Source organism: Pygocentrus nattereri, chromosome 9, assembly GCF_015220715.1.
Source record: "Pygocentrus nattereri isolate fPygNat1 chromosome 9, fPygNat1.pri, whole genome shotgun sequence".
Lineage (NCBI taxonomy): Eukaryota > Metazoa > Chordata > Actinopteri > Characiformes > Serrasalmidae > Pygocentrus > Pygocentrus nattereri.
Genome location: NC_051219.1, coordinates 30,652,831 through 30,676,687, shown reverse-complemented (window position 1 = coordinate 30,676,687; position 23,857 = coordinate 30,652,831). Strand labels below are relative to the sequence as shown.

The window sequence follows — 23,857 nt, the reverse complement described above, 5'->3', positions numbered from 1 at the left end:
ATGATATGAGAGCAGTAATTCAGACGTTAAAACAGGCAGATCAGATGTGCTGATGTACTTGTAGAAGAAGAGGAAAGCCAGCTCTACTGTTGAATTCCATCACTGCATCATAAAATGCGTTCAAAAAGCAGTGAACTGAACAGGCTTTCGTTGGTAGCAGAACGAGACCCGCGGGTTTCAGCTGTTAGTTTCAGAGCTGAATACAGGTGCACCCATGTCAAAATGGAGTGAACTAAAAAAAAAGGTTTGATAAAACCACACCGAACAAGGTAGGAGAAATGCTGTGAGGAACCACTTAATCTCTAGATAACTTTGTGGCTGCACTGTCTCAAACTGATGACGTCTAATTAGCCTGCGACTGCTGCGTTTCTGTTTTTTACGTCTCTACCGGCTCACTACGATGTACTGTCCCCGAGTTCAGGCCCGCAGACCACTAGGGAGTGCTTCACGGCCCATTGGTGGTCAATGCCCCAAAGGTTGAGAAACCCTGTTGTACAGTATTTTGAATATTTCAGGATTATCATTGAGTGTTTTTTAAAAAATGCAATGGAATCCATCACAGTTTAGCACAGAGGTATCAAACTCAACCACCAAAAGGGCCATATTAAAAATTCTCAGCCAGCTGTGCTTTTATTTAATTTTTATGTTAAACAATTTGCCTCGACTCGAATGACCATCAGGCACTGAATACCTATTCAAAAATAAACTGAAAAAAATGTAAACTGCCTATTTGCTTGAACTAGACATCAAGCATCTTTCCTTTTTGCGTAGCCGCTGCTGGGGGAAGGGGGGTCAGAACACACACTGTGTTGAAGTGCATGCTGGGGACTGTAGTGCGTCTCAGGGTGAAACAGGCTAATAATAATAGAAAATTTAAATCATATCATGGGCCAAATAGGACTGTGTCGTGGGCCTGACTTGGCCCACGGGCCTTGCGTTTGACACATGGAGGTTAGGTGAAGCCTCATCTAAGTATTATTACAAATACTTTTTAACACCTGCTAACACCTGTAACACCTGCTCTGGCTGATATAACAGATTGCCAACACTTTTTGTAGCCAGCTAGGAGTCTGTCTGTTCTTCTCTTTAGGAAGAGAAGAACCCACACTTCCCTTTATGATGCTTTGAGTTTTGTGATATTATTGGGTCATTTTGCATGCACACCAAAATTATTCAATTATTTTAAATGATGTTTAAGTCAGGAGGCTGAGAGGGCCACACAAAAAACTTTAGCTTGAGTTTCTTAAAACAGATTATAGTGGATTTTGAGGTAGGCTTAAGATCACTATTCTGTTTTCAGTTTTAGTTTCTTGACTAACTGTGTCAAATTTGCTTCTGGAATTTGCTGATATTTAGTGGAATTCATTCTTCCAGCTACCATTACAATGTTTCCTGGGCCACTGTTTGTTACACAACCCCAAAGCATAATAAGCCCACCCCACTTTAAACACGTGGCAAGGTGTTCTTTTCATCAAATGCTGCCTTTTTTCTCCAAAATGGTGATTGTGATTAAAGAGTTCCACCATTCCCACAGCACATGTTTCCTAAATACCTTTTGCTTACCTAGATGCTTTCGACTCTTCAGACTCTTACGTTTGTGAGGAGGTTGCTGATAAGACTGATGACATGCAGATGGAATATGTTTGTGCAACAGCCCTCACATTAGAGCAGAGCTCCACTATTCCTGAGTCAGCTAAAATCTAAGAGTCTTCTTGATGCCTTGACTGCCATTTCTTAATGACATTTTGGACCGTGGAAACTTTACAACTGGAAGAGTGACCAAATTTTTGCATCTCCCAAAATGTGCACTTAATTTATGTCTTCTATTAGTTAAAGTTAGTGTGTAATATGTAATTTTGCATAAAACTGTAAATGAATGTGGGTGTAAAAATATATTGTGACCTTTCAATTTCATAATACAAAACTCTCACAGTGTGCATTGTGCAGAACAGACATTCTGATATTTATAGTATCTAACGCAATATCATTGTTTGTTTGATCAACACTAGTAAACAACTCACTCCAGCATTCCTCCTGCCTTCTAACGCATGTTGTTAGAAAGTTGTGCAACAACATCATTATAGTCATAATTGCTTTTTAATGGTATTGTATTAATCACCTAATTTAAAAATAAGATTTTGTATTTGTTAAAATGATTGGATGGAATATGGATATGGGCTCTTTAAGCCCACAAGACAGCTCTGTGTCCACTCTGGCCATTCTCTGAACCTCTCCGTGCTTCACCCTGATCTTTCTATTCCAGTAAAAGCACAGCCTGCTGAGCCAAATCAGCAAAACCCTCACACACGCAACACACACTCTCACTGTAATATCAAATTCACTGTGTGACAGATTCAGGGTGAAGTGCCACCCAAAAAAAAAAAAAAAACCCCGAAAAAAAAAAAAACTGAAAACAAAGCCAAAGGCTGTCAGCAATCACAATCGCACGTCATTAATCACTGCCACTGAAAATCTGAACTATTAATAGCAAAAAATGTAAATAACTTGAAACACAAGGAAACTTTACACCTGTTACCCTGCCCCGTCTTACAGCTTCAGCTCAGCTTCACCAAAACTACAGCACAAGCACACACTCTCCCATGTCTCCAACATGCTTACACACACATACACATTGGGTTACCAGTTTTCTTGAATAACTGTGAAGTGTATGTGGTTCCTAACTCTTATAAATACACAGCTTACTGATTACTGTCATAGTGGTTATATACACCATTTACATTCACATTTACAGCATTTAGGAGATGCTCTTATCCAGAGCGACTTACAAGAAGTGCTTTGTCTATCTAGAGAAAGTATCTTTGCTAGTTACCAATAGGTTAGAGAGACAGTCCTGAGCTCAGGTAGTGCTAGAAACAAAATGTCACCGTTGATTCCCAGAGAAAAAGGAACAGTTGAACACAGAACAGTGCAATACAATGCAATACATAAGTGCAGTACAATACATTACAATACATACTTAATTCAGCGCTCATTTAAGTGCTGTATAAAGAGATGTGTCTTTAGTCTGCGTATGAAGACAGCGAGAGACAGTAAGCGGGAGTTTGTTCCACCACCTGGGTGCCAGTACAGAGTACAGAGAACAGTCTTGATGCTTCTCTTCCACTTGCCTTGAAGGATGGCGCCTCAAGCCGAGCTCAAAGGGCTCGTGGTACAGTTTGCAATTTCATCATTGCCATCAAGTAAACAATGGTGATGTCAAACATTTGACATCATTTGTCATATTAGTAATTGCTGTTATTGTATTGCACTAGATGATTTTTTTTTTAAGATTTGAAGTTGGATTACTTATTTTGATCAAACTCTTGGGAATATTAATTTATTCAATGATAAATAATGCTGTCAAATATAGCTTTATACACTTCTAACATTTCCTTAATTTTTAGTTTCCCATTAAAGTTGTAGAGTAGTAGTCTCATAATAGAATTATTTTATAGACACGTGTTCAACTAATTGGATGTCTATAAATAAAATCAGTCAGTCCAGACTTTTGAACAATAGTGTGTTTACATTTCAATATAAGATGCAAAGATTAATCTAAAATAAACTGTTAATGTCTTATCAAAAGAAGAAATATCTATCCTCTATCACTATAAAGTCACAGGCAAACAGTAGCTTAATGATGTGCAATAACACAATAATAGTTGAAGACTCTCTCTCTCTGCCTTCTTTACTTTAAACTCCATGGCAAACACCATATCATTGCACAGGCCAACAGGTGGATCAAATCAGCAGAAACAGACTGAAAGCTGACTCACTACACTTCATACGGCAGCACAAATCAACCCTAATGCTTCGAGGGATTTTGACAATCAGAGTGAAACAGTGGAAAACTTTGACTCTCTGGAAAAACAACTTTAGAGCAGATATGAGGTTCTCATTTAACAGTAACACTACAGCACAATACACCAAATATCAAAAAGTATCCAGGCATCCCCTGTAATGAGTGAATTTAGCTACTTTTAAGTGTCACCTATTGGAGCCCAATGCTCCGCGTCAGCCAGAGGGGTACAGTGCAAAAAAAGGGTCTTTAAGTGAAAACATCTTAACCCCTTAACATTTCAGGGTTATTTCACATAAAGGCTTATTACTCAGCAACTACAGGGACATTAATGCAAACTAATGGAGCTATTGTCAGGTTATAGAAGTGTGTAATGAAACTGGCTTGTTAAGGGGTTTAATCTATTCAACATATCTAATATTTCTCAATATAAGAGTGGTCTAAAAATATTTTGCTACAATAAAATTTCCAGGTTTTTACTTGTTTAAAGTAATATTATCTAGATAAACTGTCTAATTTTACTGGCAGATCATTTTACTTGTTTCAAGACATAATGTAACTAATTTTGCATGTTTCAATAAATAATGCCAATAAATAACGACCAGATACCAAATTATCTGCCATTAGAATTATAGAATTTCATTAGATAAAATAACGTATGCAGGTAATATCTGGAAATAAGTTAAACAATCTTATAACACTCTAATAACAATCAAGCAATCAAAATAAGAAACATTAGATATGTTGACAGGATTGAATGATTTCAAGATATAGTGCTGTGTTTCTTGCAGTGTATAAAGCCCCCAGTATTGGATTGTGGAGCAGTGGAACTGCATTGGAGTGATGGAGCTCCATTCAACACCTTTGGGATGAGTTAAAGTGATCCAGAACTGACCATCCAACATTAGTACCTGACCTCACTAATGCTCTTGTGGCAGAATGCAATCAAATCCTCATAGCAATGTTCTAACATCTAGTGTAAAGCCTTCCCAGAAGAACAGAAGCTGTTACTGCAGCAAAGGAGGACTCCCTATTACTAGCCTTGACTTCAGAAGAAACACTAGGTGAGCAGGTGTCTACAAACGTCTGGACACATGTTGTAAATAAAACAGACCGCAGGCTCACAGGTGCGCGAGTGCTTCTCTTACCGCCGGTTCGTTCAGCTCCTGTGTGTTCTCCATCAGTTGAACACTTCCACTCTCTTTACCTTTAATCCAGATATCTGTGGACAAACAGAGCAGCGCTTTACTGACTGTTTCTTCTTTTTACTCTAGTAACATGATTTCTCAATTTTATTGCCTTTGATGTGTAAAGACAAAAATCTAACGATTCTAAAGATTGAACGTTGTAGATTTTTGTTTTATTTGTTTCACATTCAACCATTTCAGCAAGCAAACATGGACAGGAACATAGAAAGAAAAGTGCTGCTCTGAGTTTGCTTCATTAAAATGTGTACATCAGTTCCAGATGAATAAAACACATCAACACAATCCATAAATTTGTAAAATGAACAACAGTAAATCTTTCAGTGTACAACCTCTCTTTTTCCCTCTCTCTTTTTCTTTATCTATTTTTCTCTTTCTCTTTTTTCTCTTTCATTTTTCTCTCTTTTTCTCTTTCTTTTTTCTCTTTCTCTATTTATCTCTCTTGCTCTCTTTTTCTCTTTCTCTCTCTCTCTCTCTCTATTTCTCTCTCTCTCTCTAAGTATGTCATACACTGGTTTAGATCTCTTTTATTATCTTCTTTTATTATCACTTTCTTTGTCACTCTCATTCTCTTATTCACCTATATTTTGTTCTCTCTCTTTTCTTTTTTCCCTCACTCTCTTATTCATTGGTCTCTAGTTCTCTTTCTCTTTACTTTTCTTTCTTTCACTTTTTTCTTTCTCTCTCGCTTGCAATCTCTGTCTGTATTTCTTTCTTTCTGACTCTCTTGATCTTTTCTTCATTTATCTCTAGTTCTCTTTCTTTCTTTTTTTCTTTCTCTCATATTCTCTTATTCATCTCTCTGTAGTTCTGTCATTTTCTCTCTCATTCTCTTATTCGTGTCTCTAGTTCTTTCCCTTTCTCTTTTTTCTTCCTTGCTCTCTCCTTCTATCTGTTTATTCTCTTTCACTCCACAGTAACAGGCCAACAGTAGTTTACTGATGTGCACTAACAAAATAACAGAACTGTTTGACCGACTGTGTGTTCTTTATGCTATTTCCATAGAACAGAAGTGAAATACAGAGAAACACATCAACCTGAACAATCAACCTAGATGAGTGAAAGCTGACAACACCATTTTTGCCGTTTTTGACATTTCTCCTTTTTCTTTAATTGTTCTATCTCATCCAAATGTACAAACGTATTTTGTGATTTTAGCCATTTTTTTTATTCTGGCTTTCCCATCTAATTTTCTTAGCTACAAATTTGCAAACAAAGATGTGGCTGGAAAACCCTTTAACAAAAAGCATTTCCAAAGTGAGGTAAAACCTGAATGTGTGTGCATATTCGCTCAGACTTTACCACAGGCCATCCAACAATAGGGGCAGCATGGAGTTTCTTTTACATATTGACAGAAAACACTGTACACTGTTAAAAATGAGAGGACAGCTCAACTCAAAATTATATAGTAGCTGATTACACTGCTTTTCTTGAGTTGACCCAACTTGAGGATACAAAAGTTCATAGGACTCAAACTTCTTAGTTGAGTGTAAAGTTCTCTTAATTTTTTAATTCTGTATCTCACTCTGGTAAATAAAGTGAACTTGTTTTTATACTCATCTTCCTCACTAGCATCTTTTCATCACACAATCCTGCTAAACATTTTTCCTCTTAGGTACACATTTATGGATGGCTATGGCAACGATGGGGCTCAAACTGACAACCTCTTTTTGGAGTGATGGCTTGGTCCACTGCACCAGTCAGGAACACATGAAGCAATCTAGATTTTGTGTTACAAATGTTTAATACACTGGAGAAAACATTTCTTGTTTTAACTTTAAAGCCTGACATAATCTCATAACATTGTGAGTTTGAATCCCAGCAATGCTGTAGCTGTCCATATCTGGGAGCCCAAGAGGAAAACATGCTAGATGGGACTGTGTGATGGAAGGAGTGCACGCTAGTAGGGAAAAATTAGAGCTAGAAACAGTAGCTGCAAGAACTTTTGACTCAACTAAGTTGGAGTTGGTTGAACTCTGGTGTCCTCAACTTGAGTCCACTGAAGAAAAGCCATGTAATCAGTTACAATATTATTATTTTTTTTTCCAATTTATTTCCATTTTACTCTGACCAACATGGACAAACACATTCCAACTATTATGGCTGCAGATTTGAATGAATTTGAATTTGAATAATGAATGAATTTAATTAAATAAACTGGACAATAACAAACACTCTGAATATATCACCAACATTATGCTGGGCAAGACAGAACTCACAATCACACTGTGATGATGAATAGCACTAGTACATTCATTCAAAACGTGTTCACACACTTTTCCCACGACACAGTGTATGAACATGTTTGATAAATGTTAGCCTAATGCAAAAACAACATTGTAAAATGTACAGCAACATCCTGCTTGCTATATGATAGACAGATGATTGACAGTCAAATAAAAGGCACAATTACCATGGCTACCGCAGCATGGTCTCGGTTTGTTCACAAGTGTTTGTGCAGATGAGTGTGTGTGCGGGCGGTTATGAGGAAGTACAATGTCTGGTTAGCTCAGTATCATAGCAGGGTTTACAGAAGTAAACAAGTAATTAAAAAAGAGAGAACATGCATTCCCAATTAATTTATTTATTTCATCTCCAGTAATGGTTTAAGTAGAATTATAAATTTTTCAGGAGATTTTCATATATAATCTATTCGCATAAGGACGTTGGAAAGTCCATACAATTATAGGGAGAATGAGATTCTTATCAACCGTGTAACACTTGCTAGACCATCAAAGCTCTCATTATCACATAAACAGCACTTAAAACTTTCATCTTTGAGAGATAAGCCCACAGGTGTTTCTGTCCATCTTTCCACAAGAGCGTTCACGCATCGGGGTAGGGTGTCCTGATTTCTGTTGAGATAGAGGGGTAGGGTGAAGTGTTAGGGCTACATGACCCTCCAAACGGAGGTTTTTCAGAGGCACACTCCAAACGGAGTGTTATCAGAAAAAAAAAACAGCAAAATGGCTGTGCAATCGACCAAAGAAACCCCACAAATGTAAGAATGTCCTCTGTTAAAAAACTACGATAACCATTGCATTATTTTATTTTAATGTCAATTTAATGTATTATGGTCCTTTTCTTCTTTCCTTCAAGCATAAAAAATCGCAAGTAATATACTGCTGTCTTAGTAGCCAGCTAACCAAGTTTTCCATTCCACCTTAAGTAGTTCAGTGGTACCAACGCCTGAGCCGCCAGAATGTAACGGTTGCTCCATTTAAGGTCGAACAGGAAATCTGAACAAAAAGCTGACTTAAACTTCATATCAGCAAAGAATTAGGGGTGGACGACAGTAAATAATTATCACATTCTCCTCTCCTCTCAGCGAGGTTGTTGAACTTCACCTCAGCTATGACTGCAGACTGGCAGGGTCACCTACAGAGCAGCGCTTGTAGCCTGTAGTAATGAAGTAATGTTCTTTTAATTTGAGGGTTGTCCCATTATGCAGTGGAAGACAAGAAAAAAATGATTTGAGGTTTTGTTCCAACAGCAGTAATAAGATTTTTTTCCCGATTTATCTGCAAACCTCACCCTAAAGGTAACATCAATAATTAAAAAGAAACAGTTTTACTCTTTAAGTTGAAATATGGGTCATGACATTTTTTGTCTGGAGAATGCACACACACGCACACACACACACGCACACACACACACACACACACACACACACACACACACACACACACACACACACACACACACACACTCCAAGTTGACCTGGTTACAGTGGTGTTAATATAGCAGCAGCCATAAAGCACACTGAAGCGTGTCTCTTTGCCACACTGGAGCCTTTCTATATACACTACCTGTCAAAAGTTTGGGGACAGCTTGTCTTCTTTTGAGTTTTAAATTTTCTCACTGCTGCTTTTAATGAAATAAGAATACTATTATAAGACATATAAAGCTTTATTTGCTAATATCAGTTTCTTGTTCATCAAAGCATCTTCAGTATATAATAATTTATTTTTCTTGAAATAAAGATTCTGCAGTTTTCTTTCTTAACTTACAAAGCACACACTGAAATTATGTTCAATATCTCAAGGTTTGAGTGCTGAAAAGTTGCTGACATCACGGTAACAGGATAAAATATGTGGTCTTTGGCTTTATTCCAAATATAGCAGTCACTAAACTGTTACAAATATTTACACATGGGAAAGTGTTTTACCCTAAATACACTTGCTTAGTCTTTAATATGACAAGTTTCTGCACACAGACAAAGAAGATATGCTCATATGTATTAAAAACTCTTTGAAAAGTTAGGTATCTATAACTGTTTCTGTAAAATATGTAATTAATTTGCAATTTGCATGATGATAACAGAGCTGCCGGGCAGAAGGAGAAGAGGTAGACCTCAGAGAAGGTTTATGGATGTAGTGAAGGTGGACATGGAGATGGTTGGTGTAAAAGTAGAGGAGGCAGTGGATAGGGCAAGATGGAGGCAGATGATCCACTGTGGCGACCCCTAAAGGGAGCAGCCGAAAGAAGAAGAAGAAGAAGAAGATGATAACAGAGCAGCAGAATTTGATAGAGCCTGATGGACACACCCATTTATACACATTTTGTGCATTCAGTTTAGACATTCATTTAACTGCAGTGAAAAAATTTTGTCGACAAAAAATGCTTTAAAGCTGCTGTAAGATTTTTTTTTGTTAAAACTACAATAACTTACTTTACTGGGTCAGGTGAAAATAACGCGCTGCAAATTTGGCATGGGGTTGGAATTTGTGGGAGTTTTTTTAACGTTCTCGCAAATTCGTCTGCTTGGAGAAGGGGTCCAAAGTCCAAATCCCCAAAACTTAAATAGTGTATTTGTAGTTTAATAGTGTATTTCACATTATATTACTAAAATGTATATAACAGTTAGTTCTAGCCATGCAAGCTGATTTGTTTTGTTTGGCGAATACCATTACCAAACAAAATGGGCTGTAAGATGTTTTACACACTGTCTGGAACAAAACATTATTATTGATCTAGCAAAAACTGACAAACCTGAGCTAAACTTGATATTACAGCAGTTTTATGGCTCAGTTCAATTTGGTCAAATTTTGAAGATGAGACTTTGGTTAATTTCTGGCTAATTCCAGGTTATTTAGATGCTCTTCTGTCATAGCTGCTGACTGAAAAGCTTGCTCAGAGGTAATAACAGTTTCAGAATTTTGTTTAAGGAGCTGAATAATGAACTGCTGGCTCTGATGTAGCAACAAACTGCTTATTAATGAACTATAATTTGGCAGAAGGAATTAAAACATTAAAACCTACTGAATGCGATGTTCACGGCCCAAGACAGATTGGGAGATCCATAGGTGTGTCAAATGAGTAATGGAGGCTGCCTCTTCAGATCAGCTAAGGAGCTAATACTAGAGTTAACAGGTGCACAGTTGAATGCTGGTGAGGACTCATTGAGGTCTTTTCTCCTAAGTGGACAATGGGCTAACATGTTAGTTTGTCCAAGAAGACAAGAAGTATATTTCAAAGTCCATGAACTCACTGCAAAATATGAACATAACAGATATATTCTGCAGTTTTATTAATGAAACCTAACAAATATGTAAATAGTGTTTTCAGTATTCAAATACTGGCATCTCAAAAAGTTATATATATATATATATATATATATATATATATATATATATATATATATATATCCTTAGTTTTTGCATATATGTTTCCTTAATGAAGTCTTGTTAACTGTATTTTGTCTGTTCAGTTCACCTGGAAGTCTAACTAAAATGAAAAAAATTCTGTATAATGCAGTCAAGGTGTCTGTAATGCAAACTATTTTATTCACTATTCAAAAGTACCAGTGTTGTTTGACATGTCAATCATGGTGAAAAAGTGGCAAATCTGAAAAAAAAAAGTTTTATTTGGGAATTTTGGAGAAGTGTGTGTGCGTGTGTGTGTGTGCGAGGAAGTGTACTGTCAGAGTGTGGGAGTGTGTGTGGAAGTGTGTGTGTATGTGTGTGTGTGTGTGGAAGTGAGTGTGGGAGCATGTAGAAGCGTGTGTGTTGAAGGGTGAAGGGCACATCATTTTAATTTTTCATTCGCACAGTGTCACTGTGTGCTGAAACTCTAGCCTTTAATGCTCAGTGGGGAGGGAGCTCAGCAGCATTGATTTTTGCTGTTATCTGTGCCCTCTGCGCCCACTGTCCTACTGCACACACACTTAACAGACTTATAATCGGGGGTGGGTAACAGCAAGCTCCATTTACTCACTTTCACGCATTTAAGTAACATTCTGATAGATTTGCGCTTCTCTGAGTCCTTTTAAATGCTAGTATATTTATTAATATCTGCAAGGTTTACAGGTTCTTTAGTAAAGATGATGTTTATGCAGTTGGTGTAAAATGAAACATAAAATGTGGCCTGTGCAAAAGTTTTGCCACATTTTGTATGTTATGTTTACTTTTATTTCCAATATGTTAACCTTAGCGAGTATATACACATTTGCAGAAAAACAAGATTTTGCATAAACTGTATGATTTCAATATCATTGCGCATCCCTAGATTGCACTTTGCACTTTTTCTCTTAAATATCTCTGTTCTGTTGGCTCGGCTCCTGGATTGCTTTACTGCTCCCATTTCTGATCTTCAGATTCAGATTATATCCGATAAAAAATGTGCATAATTTTTACATGAATAAATTATATGACATCCTCACAATTATTGACAAAAGGAAACTGAAAGACAACATAAACTGTTATATTTTTATTTGTGTGGAAATTGTGTAGACTGTCAGAAATAAAGGTATGAAACTGTCACTGGGGCAGTGCCCCTCTTGTCACTGACTCAGTAACTTTAATCAAGGAATATAATTGAATCATAACTTGTCTTTTATTTTATTTTTAACTAAATTATATTTTCTTATATTTTATATTATATTTTCTTCTCGTCCTCAGCCTTTTTATTATGTTGTCCTGATTTAAAACTAGTTTATGAAAAGGTACAAATGTGTACTTTTCACCTGGAAAAATGTATTTGAGGGACTGGTCCTTGAAGCCACTGCTGTACCTTTGATGGAACATGTACATTGTTTATACCTTGATGGCCGTGCAAATTCAATGCCTCTCCTTTTCAATGTATGTTAATAGAAGCTGGATGTCCTAAGGAGCTCCGCTGAAGTTCTACTGAAAACAGAAGTTTTGGAATATTTTTTTTTACTCTTCTTAAGTCTTTATTTAATTCCTGTAAGCACACTTATGGCTCTGGACTGCTCTGTATATTTCTACTTATATTTATAACACAGTGTTTAATTCAAGTGTTCTTTTATGGAAATAAGAAAAGTAAAAGTAATGAATGCTTCATTTTAGCAACATCCTTTCATTTAACAGCATTTTAAACATGTAATACTACCAAAGTTTTTCCACTGTAATGAAACTCACATGGCCCTACGCATCACTACATCTCAATACATAAACACATATTACATTTTGTTTGAGGAAAAAAGATTATATTTATTTAAAGACTAAATGCAAAACATACATTTCATAACTGTGTTATTATTTCAGCTGTCTGTAATTAAGGTTTAGGCATGAGCCTTAGAGCATAGACTGTAATTAGCAATGTTGAAATTTTACATTTGTATTTTTGCTCTTGTAAGATTTATATGTTTTGTTTCAGTTGAGTAATAATACAATTAAAAATGCTTGTATGACGTACTGAGATAAATACACAGAGAGAATTTATGGTGAGAGTACATCATTTGCACATGAGTTAAATGAAACACAATACAATAGTGTTATTGTCCTGTTTTATTCATATGGAAATGATGCATGCTTGAAGTAAGTTCTGTGTATTTTTTGTTGTTGCCATGTTTGTTTTGTTGTTGCCATGTTTGTTGTTATTTTTTATTAGTGAAATCTATTTAACATGATATTGCATGTGCACTGTATGAGCAAAATCTGACTATGTTCACTGTGAAAATCCACACAACATAATGCAGTTTAACCAGCAGTCTTCCAACTTTTGCATATGAATCTGCAAATCCGTGATCTCCTCCTACGGCACTACAAATATACAGGTCCATAATGCATTTGGTTGTGATTAACATGGTGCATTAATTGTTGATGCGTGACATTTTCAGCGCTTTGGGCTCGAGCAAGGACCCCAACTCATCCTGTGAGTGCTTGTGTGTGTGTGTGTGTGTGTGTGTGTGTGTGTGTGTGTGTGTGTGTGTGTGTGTGTGAGAGCATGTCTGTAATCTAATCCGCGCTCAAGCTCGGGACGGAGTCGCGAGACAGCAGCCAGTGGCCAACGGGCAACTCGCAGCACCGCACACCATATTACTGTTTCCCTACACGCACACATACACTCACTGCACGTGGAGCAAGTGAAGTCCGTGTTCACCCAGGGAGGGGGGACGAGAGAGAGAGGGAGCAGAAACAGTGAGATAGAGATAGAGACCTAACAGCCCCCTCCCCACAAAAAGCTTTCACATATATCTTGTTTGTATGCTTATTTTTTATTGTTATAACCACTAGTTTTACTGTTATTAAATAGGCCTGACAAAGAACTTACATATCTATCACAATTGTTTAAGCTGATTATTTTGCAGTAGCGATTAGTCATAGTCCCATATTTACGTCATAACAGAACATGATTTATTTCTCCGTTGAGTTGAGGCAGATGCATATGAATATAAGAAAGCAGAAAGCGTCTCATTTACTGTGGCATTTCATGGGTCTTACAGAAAGTTTTGTATCCGATCGGTGTTATGACACCTCAAGAGGGCAGCAGTGAGTAATGTTTGTTTATTTGAGCTAGAGCTTTGTCTGTTGTCATTTGAGAGCTAGTAAGTATCGACAGTTGGGAAGCAATTGTTCTCAAAGCCACTTTAATAGTTTATAAATAACAAAAAGGATTTTTTGTAGGAAGTAGGAATATGACCTGCTATAGAATATTTCCAGCTATAAACAGTTACCATGCTTTGGCAACAACATGCTGTCCTCAACACAGTCAATGCAAATAAAGCCATCTTTATCTTCAACTGAACAGAACTGCACTGAATTAAACTGATCTGAACTGACCTGAACTGAATATAGAGAAACTGCTCTTATAAATGGAATAAAAGTAGAATAAAGTATTTATGTAACATTTAGGTGAAGCAGATTTGGTCACTGTATTTGGATAGCCCCCTACAGATTATCTACATTGGTAGACAGCAGCGCACTGATATGGGGGTTCTAGGCTAAAGCCAATACCCTATATTTTTCACGTACATTTCTGTCAATACGGAAACATAAACATGTACAAATACCGATACAGATGTGTAGAAATCAGGACAAGATCTATCTGGATTACCACTACATAGAAATATTAGTTTTATTTCTACACTAAAAAAATGTTTTTAGGATTTCATTGTGCCAAGCAACTACACATAAAGTAAATATGCTACACCAACACTTGCAACAATTGCTTTTACTTGTTTTCACTTGTTTTGGCTATTGTGTTCATGTAATGCAATTTATTCAAATATAACCACTCAACACATTTTAAATGTCATTTCAAAGCACCGAGTCTTTCCCTGTACAGGGTTACTGTATGCAGTAATGAATGCAGTAAAATGAATAAGATATTTCAGCACAACGGCCCGGTGTCACTTAACCTTCTGCTCCACCAGAGTATAAACAATAAAACATCAAATACCAGTTTGAAATACTGTTCCACACATGTCCACACATCTGATGCTGATATATTTTTAAGCAAACATGACATCACCGTGCATCCCTAGTGTTGAGCTTAGCGTTTGGATTAGCACCAAGTTTAGGCTTAGTACTGAACATAAGGTCATTATTGGGTTTTGGGTTGAGGTGAAGGTTAGAACGAGTGTTGGATCCAGGGTGAGGAGAATGTAAGGTGAATTTAATAGATGTGCAAAAGATGAGCACCTACAAAACATCTGCAAGGGGGCGAATCAAATAAAGAGCTAAGACAGACTGAAATGCAGCTCGATAAATCTGTTCATAAAGAATGACTTCTCTTTCCTTTTGGTGCAGCATAGGCTTGTCTGGTCCACAGAGGGCTAATTGTTAAACACCTGCATAAAGAATGAATTGTTGAAAATGGCAAAACGTGACCAAGTGACATTTGAATCAGGCCTACAGATTCTTTCTTTTAATCTGCCTGGCTGATGGAGGCAGAAGCTAACTTTTTTAGCTTCCCTAAGCCAGTATGTTCCTGTACTTTGTTTCGAATATTGAACACTTGAGCACCTGAATCAGCTATGCGTAAATGACAATGACACGACAAATCTTTACCTCGACTTAATTTCCTAAAAAGACTTTTAAAGCCTATTTAGATTATACTCGGTGCCTATTTACACATTTACAGCCTGTTTACACACTTTTTAGCTCATTTAAAGAAATCTTAATTAAAATGAAAGAAACCTCAAACTGGAATAAACAAGTGGGTCCACTACAACACACAATGCCTGGATACACCACACTAATTCTGATCATTCTGATTATCTTATTTGCCAGTCTAAACTGCGGACGGGGACAGATTCAAGCTGTTGTTGGTGTTTTTGAGCTTCCTCTCATGTACAGTGTGTTTAAACACTATTATCCAGTTACTGAGAGAGCGGATTCAGCTCATGGGGTAGTGTGTTGAAGTCATACAGTCATACGGAGCCAACCTATTTCATACTACGTATAACTTCTCAAAAATGTTTGTCTACTTGTTTATGTATTTCCATTCACTCCGATGCACACAGACTTTGCTACTTTTGCAGTATCGCATATTTTGTCAATGCGCAACATGCTATGCTTTCTTTCACACTGTAAATCAAACAACCCTGTCTGGCTCATTACGGATTACACCTGATCACAAACAACAGAGGTTTCTGATTAGAAAGAAACAGCCACGCGCAGCGGTGTGTAAACTGTGTGTCCAGCTCCACTTACTCTGCGGGGTCGGTGTGAGCTCAGAGATCCGCGCGCCGTCTGCGGGGCCTCATCCAAACACTAAAAACACACGGTTCACGTGGTGGAGCGAGAAAACGAGCACGACGCTCGAGTAGTGCCTTGCTGTCAGAAGCTCACGAGAGAGAGAGAGAGAGAGAGAGAGAGAGAGAGAGAGAGAGAGAAAGCGTGTGCGCGAGCTCCCGTGGACGACGGCGCGCGCGGCGCGGGGCACTTACGGTGACCGGATCGCTCCAACCTTCCTCTCCTCCTCTTCCTCCTTCTGCTTTGGCGCGCGCACACAAAAAAGACCACGAAACTCTTTACGCCCGCGCGCGCAGCTCCCGCTGACCTGTGTGCGTGTGTTTTGCTGGTTATGTCGCTCTGTCCTATGATTAAAGTCCCTCAAAGTTAGCTCGTGCGCTCGCGCGCTCCGCCGTCTGCTTCATCATTAAAACTCCTGTGAGCAGCGATCCTGGCCGCGCATGCGCAGTGAACTCGCCGCTGGCAAGGGTCCAGGCCGGGATGAGGCTCGTATTAATAGGAGAGTGTGAACCGGGCAGCACAGAGGGTGGACGTTATTTTACACTTCATGGCTTCGCTCGTTAGAGACACACTGCACTACATACAGTATCAGCCGTTGTGTGGGCAAGTTTAAATTTCTGAAAGAGGAAAAGGAAAGGCTGTAAATAGCCGTAGCATTACGTTAGCTTGACGTCAACGTCTCAGATGCGTCTCAAACCAGTCGCTGGTTGTGTACTTAATGAGCCTGTTTACATGCACTTAAACCTATTAGGCTCTTTTTATATGGTCCAAAAACGCATCGTTTTTTCTGCCATACTCTTTTCTCATTGGTCACCCAACAAAGTGGGCCCGCCCCTATATGTTCCGCTCCAGTCAGCAAAAAAAAAAAAAACGAAACAAAAATTGAATAAAACTTATATTGGCAAATTTAGGCCACTTAAGCTGTGGTGGAATAATCCTAATTCATAAAATCATAAATTATTGTACTTTAGCCAGTTGAATTATGACTCAGACCTAGCTGACCACAACCCTGTTTTGCCCAGGCCAGGGGTCTTCAACTTCTGGTGCAGAGTTTGGGGTTGTCTTTGCTTAGACACACCTGATTTAACACATGTATTAATTAGCAGGTTTTATAGGTGTTTTTAACGAAAGAGCTTACCAAACTGTGCTGGACATGGGTCCTCCAGGGTTGGAATTGAATGCTATTATATATTGCTGTTACTATTAAAGTAATACTATATAATACTACTATAATATTGCTCTTTATTTTACTTTCTTCTGCACTGTAACTGATGGTAAGTACTTATACAGAATAATCCCTTAAATAGCCAGTGTCCACCAGCAGGGCCAAAAGTTCATTATTATTACCTAAGAATGGTTTAATGAGTTTGCATTGAAGTCCCTATAGTTACTGAACAATAAAGCATAATATATAATATGAGATTTTAATCACACAATATGAGTTTCAGGACTGAGTAACCTGTGTCCGAAGAATCCTGAGGCATGATCCAGAATGCTTGATCCAGCATAAATGTTTAAGCAGTTTATTTACTTTTCAGGTCTCAATATTAGAGGCAAATACTATGTTTTACAGGGTGTCACTTAAGCAGTAAATGCCACACTGCATGTGTTTTAAATTGTTAGCAGTTAGCCTATTGCTGCCCTGTAAAGACTGAGCTAGTAGTTTGTTTACATGTAACAGGTTCAAAAGCGCTAATCTAAAAGTGCACCGCCTGTTATGACTTCATCAGGCAACTCATTTTTATTCCTTGGAATGAGGGGTCAATTTGAGATAACCATTCAGATGGATGTTTATGAAGCAACCCATGTTACAGGTTTCTATTGCCAGAATTACAGCAGCTGGGAGGTAAGACAGACCTATTAAGACCTTATTAAGCGTTTTTCCTGGCAGTTCTAGCTAAGTCTGAAGAAGTAAACTACAGGCAGATTTTTTATTTTACATTTCATTTGTTGCCTATTATTAGCATATCACTGGCCAAGTGCCACATCGCAGAATCTGAACAGGAAGTAACATACACATCTGCTATAACCAATATAGTCTGATGTCCATTTGCCAGCTCCCACCCAAACAGCTGCGAGCCCTCGCTTCTCCACACGCTGCAACTCTAAGGATTTTCCTGTTGCTGCACAGCACTGGAGCACATGCTGGTTTCTGATCAGCATAAAATATGAACTCTAGTCACACGGTGTGCCAAGCAATAATCTGCGTAAGACAATGACATCACTTTCTGTCTGATCACTACAAATTGCCCATAGCTGGGCCATATTGTGGACGACTGCCCAGTGGATTGGTGCCCAGAACCCCCTTTCTCTCTCTCTCTCTCTCTCTCTCTCTCTCTCTCTCTCTCTCTGTTGCTATAGCTCTCTTCCTCTTTTACCCCCTCTCTTTCTTTCCCTCTATCTCCCACTTTTTCTCTTCTCTTTTTTCACAAACATACAAAAGAAGGAAAGAGGAAAGACAGAGAGAGATAGACAAAGTGGGGGGTGATAAAGTAAAATAGAGAGAAAAAATCCAAAGACTAACTCTTATTCATCTTGCACTATGCTTTGGCACAAAGCAGAGTGGCATGGTGTGTGTGTGTGTATGTGTGAATGTGTATGTCTGAGAGTTTGTTTTCATTCATTTTTCTTGATTTTGTAGTAAAACAGAGCTAGCATACAGCACAAAAAAGAAGATTTTGGTTACTGAGGTTAATGTCAGGGTTAGAGTACAGAGATATACGTGAATCTGTCGGTTATTACAGACAGGTGAAAAAATGTTAGAAGGTTTTTGCATGATAGCAATGACACTCACACACACACACACGCACATATATGCATAATTTGAACACTTGTTATGGCACTCCTACTAATGCATATGCATCTTTCTCTCTCTCTCTCTCTCTCTCTCTATGTATATATATATATATATATATATATATATGTGTGTGTGTGTGTGTGTGTGTGTGTAAATACATGTATGCATATGTGTGTGTGGGTGTGGGTGTGTGTGTGTGTGTGTGTGTGTAATCTAATCTGTGCTTGGAGCGAGAGAGAGAAAAGAGAGAGAAAGAGAGAAACACAGTTGCACTCCTCCTTGGTTAGTCTGCACTCTGAGGGGATCAGGGGGAATGATGATTGACATCATGTTCCAGAACAAAATGAAAACTTCATGCTGTTATGTGTATTCGAAATAGTAGGGGGTTACTGTTGATCCTGGTCCACTTCACAGCACGTTCTGTGAGAATTTGGCACCACCATTAATGTATAAAAGTTTAAAAAAACACATTACCTCTTTCTCTTTCTAAACACGCAACGCAGATAGGAGTCAGACACAATTACAAAATATGCACCTCTTCATCTCACCGGTGGAAAATAATTGCAGGGCAATTAAAGGATGCAGGCTGAGTGTTTATTTTTGACAGCTGTTGCTTAGAGGGTAAAAAGGTGCGTATACGAGCAAGTGCTGTGGGGGTGGGTTGGGGTTTGGAGGGGCATCCAGCAGGGCCTTATTTATAGACACAGACCCTGTGGTGTGCTGACGCTGTAGAAGCATGGGATGCCTCCAGAAGTGTCTGTCAAACAAATTAAAAATACTCAGAGTGGTGGCGTAAGTGGGGCCCACAACTGGCACAGCCCTACCCCCCCCCATTAGTGTACCATCCAGAACATTTACAACATGGTGCAATAAACCTAGAGATGTTATCAAGAGAATTTCAGTAAGACACTGTTAAATGCTCCTGATAAATGCAACACAAAACATTATAGAGAACACAAATACTGAGGACTTCATAACATGATCCAGTGTCAAACAGACGGTTCACAGAATGATATGCAGTTATAACCATCTAAACCTGGCTCATGTAAGTTTTCATTTAGCGTTTTTTGCAAATGAACTTGACAAACTACTATATTCCACTTTGTATATGTCTATGAGTCAAAGTGAAATCAAAATAGACCATTTTACCCTCATGTCCCTGGCCATATTAAGCACAATTAACCACAGCATATTATTTAAAAGACAAATTTCTGTTATTTTCCACCAAAATGTGACCACCTCTAAACCTGATTACGTCACCATGCACCAGCAGGTGGGGAAATTTCATACTAACCAGCTATATCTTGTTTCTCCACCTTTTATTGAGACCCTGCCTGATATCACTCAGAAATACAATACTGTAGAAAAGAAAAATGTGCTAAGCTTTCCATTTGACTTGAACATAGTTACTTAAAAAAATAAAATGTACCCATGATTTCCTTTTACACCACTGTAATCAATCAGCCAAGACTTAGTTTAGCGTCCTTTGCTTTTTTTTTTGGTTTCCAACACTGTATTGAAATGGACGCTTAGTAAAAAACAGGATTTTGTCCATTTCACTGTTAATTTCTTTTACATATCTTACAAAAGGAAAGTCTGAGTGATGAAAGTGTAAATGAGAAATTTTATTAAACTGTCACTTTAACTGTAACTTTCAATATCATATGGCTGTCGTAGGAAATAAACCTCACAGATCCAAAATGATAACTTTACAGGAAAAGGAAAAACATACTTTACTTTTAATGTAAGTCAATGAAACCAGATTTTTTTCCTCCAAGTCATTTTGGGTCATTTCTTTTCTCATCTCATTCTCATTCTTTTCCCATCATGAAATTTACACACAATGTAAAGGGCAACAGGCATTTTAAATTGGGTCAAAAACTGAAAAATAACAAAAATGGAGATGTTATACGAAGGTTTTCTTCTGACAGCAGCGATATATATAAACTTCATTTGCAAGGAAAATATAGTCCTAACTTGCCTATACAACTGTGATCCATTTATCTGAGGAGGATGAAAAAAAAATGCTAAAAACATTTTATTAATGTTTCAATCAGACTACACAGTAAGGGCTTAGCTTTTTCTGAGCTTCAGGGTTCAGAAGGCCCAGAGATGAAGGCTGTTCCAGCGGGTCGTGCTGTGGTGGGTGAACCCATGAGAGAGACTGCGTGAGGGGGATAATGAACTCGTCTGAGGGACGGCAGCTCTGATCGCTCCAGCAGCCGCTCGCCGCAGGAACAAAGGAAATATTTAACAGCTCATAAATTCTGCTAATATACCGCCGAGAGGCTCTGCTCACACAGCCATCTCAGACAAAGAGCAAGTGAAAGAGGGAAGAAAGAGTGTGTGATGTGTATGTGTGCAGGTTCCAACCTGCAGTTTTTTGCTGTAGCTTCAGTGTTTCCATTTGAATGTGTTAAATAAATTGACCAATTCATGCTCCGCCCACAGATGCGCTCCTCTGTGGAGACTGGTGCTAGGTCGGACAAGCTTTACAGAACACTGGCAAAAATCCTGTTCAGGCTTATGAGAAATGAACCATTTGGAAAAGTCACTCACCCCTTATTTGCTGTTGTTGTGCTTGTCAAACCTTCAGTTCAAGCCACCTGGTAGCATCCATAAGGTGATAGCTAACAGGCAGAAAATATTCATATTTGTGGGTTGCTCTTTGGTCACTTGTGCAGCCATTTTGCAAAAGTACCTCTGACATTTCACCCTACCCCTCTATCTCAACAAAAATCAGGACACCCTACTCTTAGGGTGTGAACCACAAATAGGAGGGGTTCAAATGTATACACATTTCCACATAAATCAAATATATGACAAACTTTACTTACTTTTGCCAGTAGCTGTGTTGATGTCCACACAGCTTTAACCAAAATGCTTTAACCACTTACTTTGTTATCTGAGAGACTTTGACTCTGTTGACTATCTGAAATGGTATAATGTGACTCTGTTGAGCTGCTAGTGAGCAATAAAAGATGAAAGGGGAGGGATGAGAACCCCCTACTGTGAAAACTATTTACACCTCTCTACAGACATCAATGTTACTAGAAAAAATGGCATTGTTCAACAAAGGGTCATCCAAAAAAGGTAGAGAAAGAGGGTAGAAAAGGTGAAGTATGTTTTTAAACCTTCTCCTGTAAAGTTACCTTTTTGGAGATACAAGGTTTTGTTCCGACAACAGTGATATTTTAATTCTTGTCTAAGAAATGATACTTTAGAGATATGATTTTGGCCTAGAACATATTTTTAAAGTTATTTGTGGTGGAGAGGTACATGCAGGTACATTCTCTATAATTAACCATTTCACATCAAAGCACTCTGAAAGACTTTGTTTACATCTTGACAATTTAATTAGGCAGGAATTTTTGAAAATCAGTGAAATTCCCCTTTAATAGAAATGTGTGTCTGAGCGTGTGTCTAGTACCCTTGAAGTATCAGTAGACAAATCATATGACAATGAAGAGAGACTGTGTTTGTGTGTGTGTGTGTGTGTGTGTGTGTGTGTGTGTGTGTGTGTGTGTGTGTGTGTGTGCGTGTGTGTGTGTGTGTGTGCGTGTGCGTGTGTGTGTCCTGTCCACCACCATTGTTATTTCATTAGGGTGTAGGATTACTTCCATTAACTCAGCATGTCGGCTGGACCTAAAGAACCCCCCCACCATGTCTCTCTTTCTCTCTCTCTCTCTCTCTCTCTCTCTCTCTCTCTCTCTCTCTCTCTCTCTCTCTCTCTCTCTCTTTCTCTTTCTCTTCCTTGAACACATGGGTTTTCCATCAAAGTAATTCAAGGCCAGTTTAGCTCTAACTGAATTAAAGACTTGACAGTCTCTTAAAAGACATGCTCCCTCTGTCTGTCTGTCTGTCTGTCTGTGTCTCTCTTTCTCTTTTTCCTTCTGTCTCTTTCACACACACAGACACATATACACACACAGTACATGTCAATTTGAATTTGTTGATTGGGTCTTACCTTTTGGACTAAAAATGGGAAAAAAGTTGATGATGTGTATATTATTCTCACATGTGCGTCAATACAGTTACTGGCATACATAATTAAACTGAAAGACAAAGCTGTGTTGATGTAAAATTCATTCATCTGTAAATGATCAAATTGGAATCCAGTAAATTCAGTGCAATGTTTTTATGGTGTGGACTGCTATGTCCTCTGCAGTCATGCATTATTGTGTCCTTCAGGTAGATATCCAGACAGACAGACAGACAGACAGACAGACAGACGGACAGACAGACAGACAGACAGACAGACAGACAGACAGACAGACAGACAGATAGATAGATAGATAGATAGATAGATAGATAGATAGATAGATAGATAGATAGATAGATTGATAGATAGACAGAAAGACAGAAATACAAGATAGAAAGAAGAGAATACAAATAAGAAAAGATGAAAAGAACAACTAATATTGTTTAACTTGGTTATTGTTTAAATTGTTTTATTATTTAATAAAATGTTAAAATTAGTTTTAAAATTATCCTAATATTCTGATACGTTAAGCCAAATAACACAAATGTAGTAATACTTGTCAGGCCAGTGAAGCTTTCTGACTTGAATTTAATGTAGTTGAATTTAATTAAACTATGCTGGGAAAGGCCTCAGCACCCCCTCGAACAAGGAAGATAAGCATCTCAGAAAATGTGTGTGTGTGAACTGAGCTGATCTTAACTGAACTGAATAGACTGCTTGCAATGGCATGAGCAGAATTGAATTGAACTGAATTAAACTCAACTGCACTCAACTGTTTTTTCCAGTTCATGCAGTCCAGCTTCAGAGTATATTACTCTTGCAGAGAGGGAGAAAGAGGGTCAGACAGGATCATTTAGACACCCAAAGCCACCGGGACCGAGTGGTTAATGTATGTGTGTGTGTGTGTGTGTGTGTGTATGGGGAGAGAAAGTATGTCTGACATAACCATCATCTCTACTATTTTCACTACAACTTTAAGACATTCCACAAGACTACTCTCTGCTACAGTGAATATTACTGTGCCAGGTCTAGGACTGAGACTGGCAGGAGAACATTCTGAACCTGTTTTGTAAGAGTGTGCACTGAAAAAAATGAAGCAAATTTAAAGATGTTCTTTGTGTGTGTGTGTGT

General features: G+C 38.2%; 1 protein-coding gene across 9 annotated transcripts in view; it reads right to left on the bottom strand.

Annotated features, from left to right (window-relative positions):
- eya4 (EYA transcriptional coactivator and phosphatase 4) overlaps positions 1-16,343 on the bottom strand; it is a 65,801-nt gene extending 49,458 nt beyond the window's left edge. For 8 of the 9 annotated variants that reach the window (XM_017707315.2, XM_017707296.2, XM_017707328.2 and 5 more), the window contains exons 1-2: positions 15,906-16,343; positions 4,948-5,021 (exon numbers count right to left, since the gene is read on the bottom strand). In XM_017707315.2, coding sequence (XP_017562804.1) covers positions 4,948-4,980 — 33 coding nt within the window. In that variant the 5' untranslated portion in view covers positions 4,981-5,021; positions 15,906-16,343. The remainder of the gene's footprint in view (positions 1-4,947; positions 5,022-15,905) is intronic. The other variant, XM_017707305.2, reaches the window with a different exon arrangement.
- Between the last annotated feature and the right edge of the window lie 7,514 nt (positions 16,344-23,857).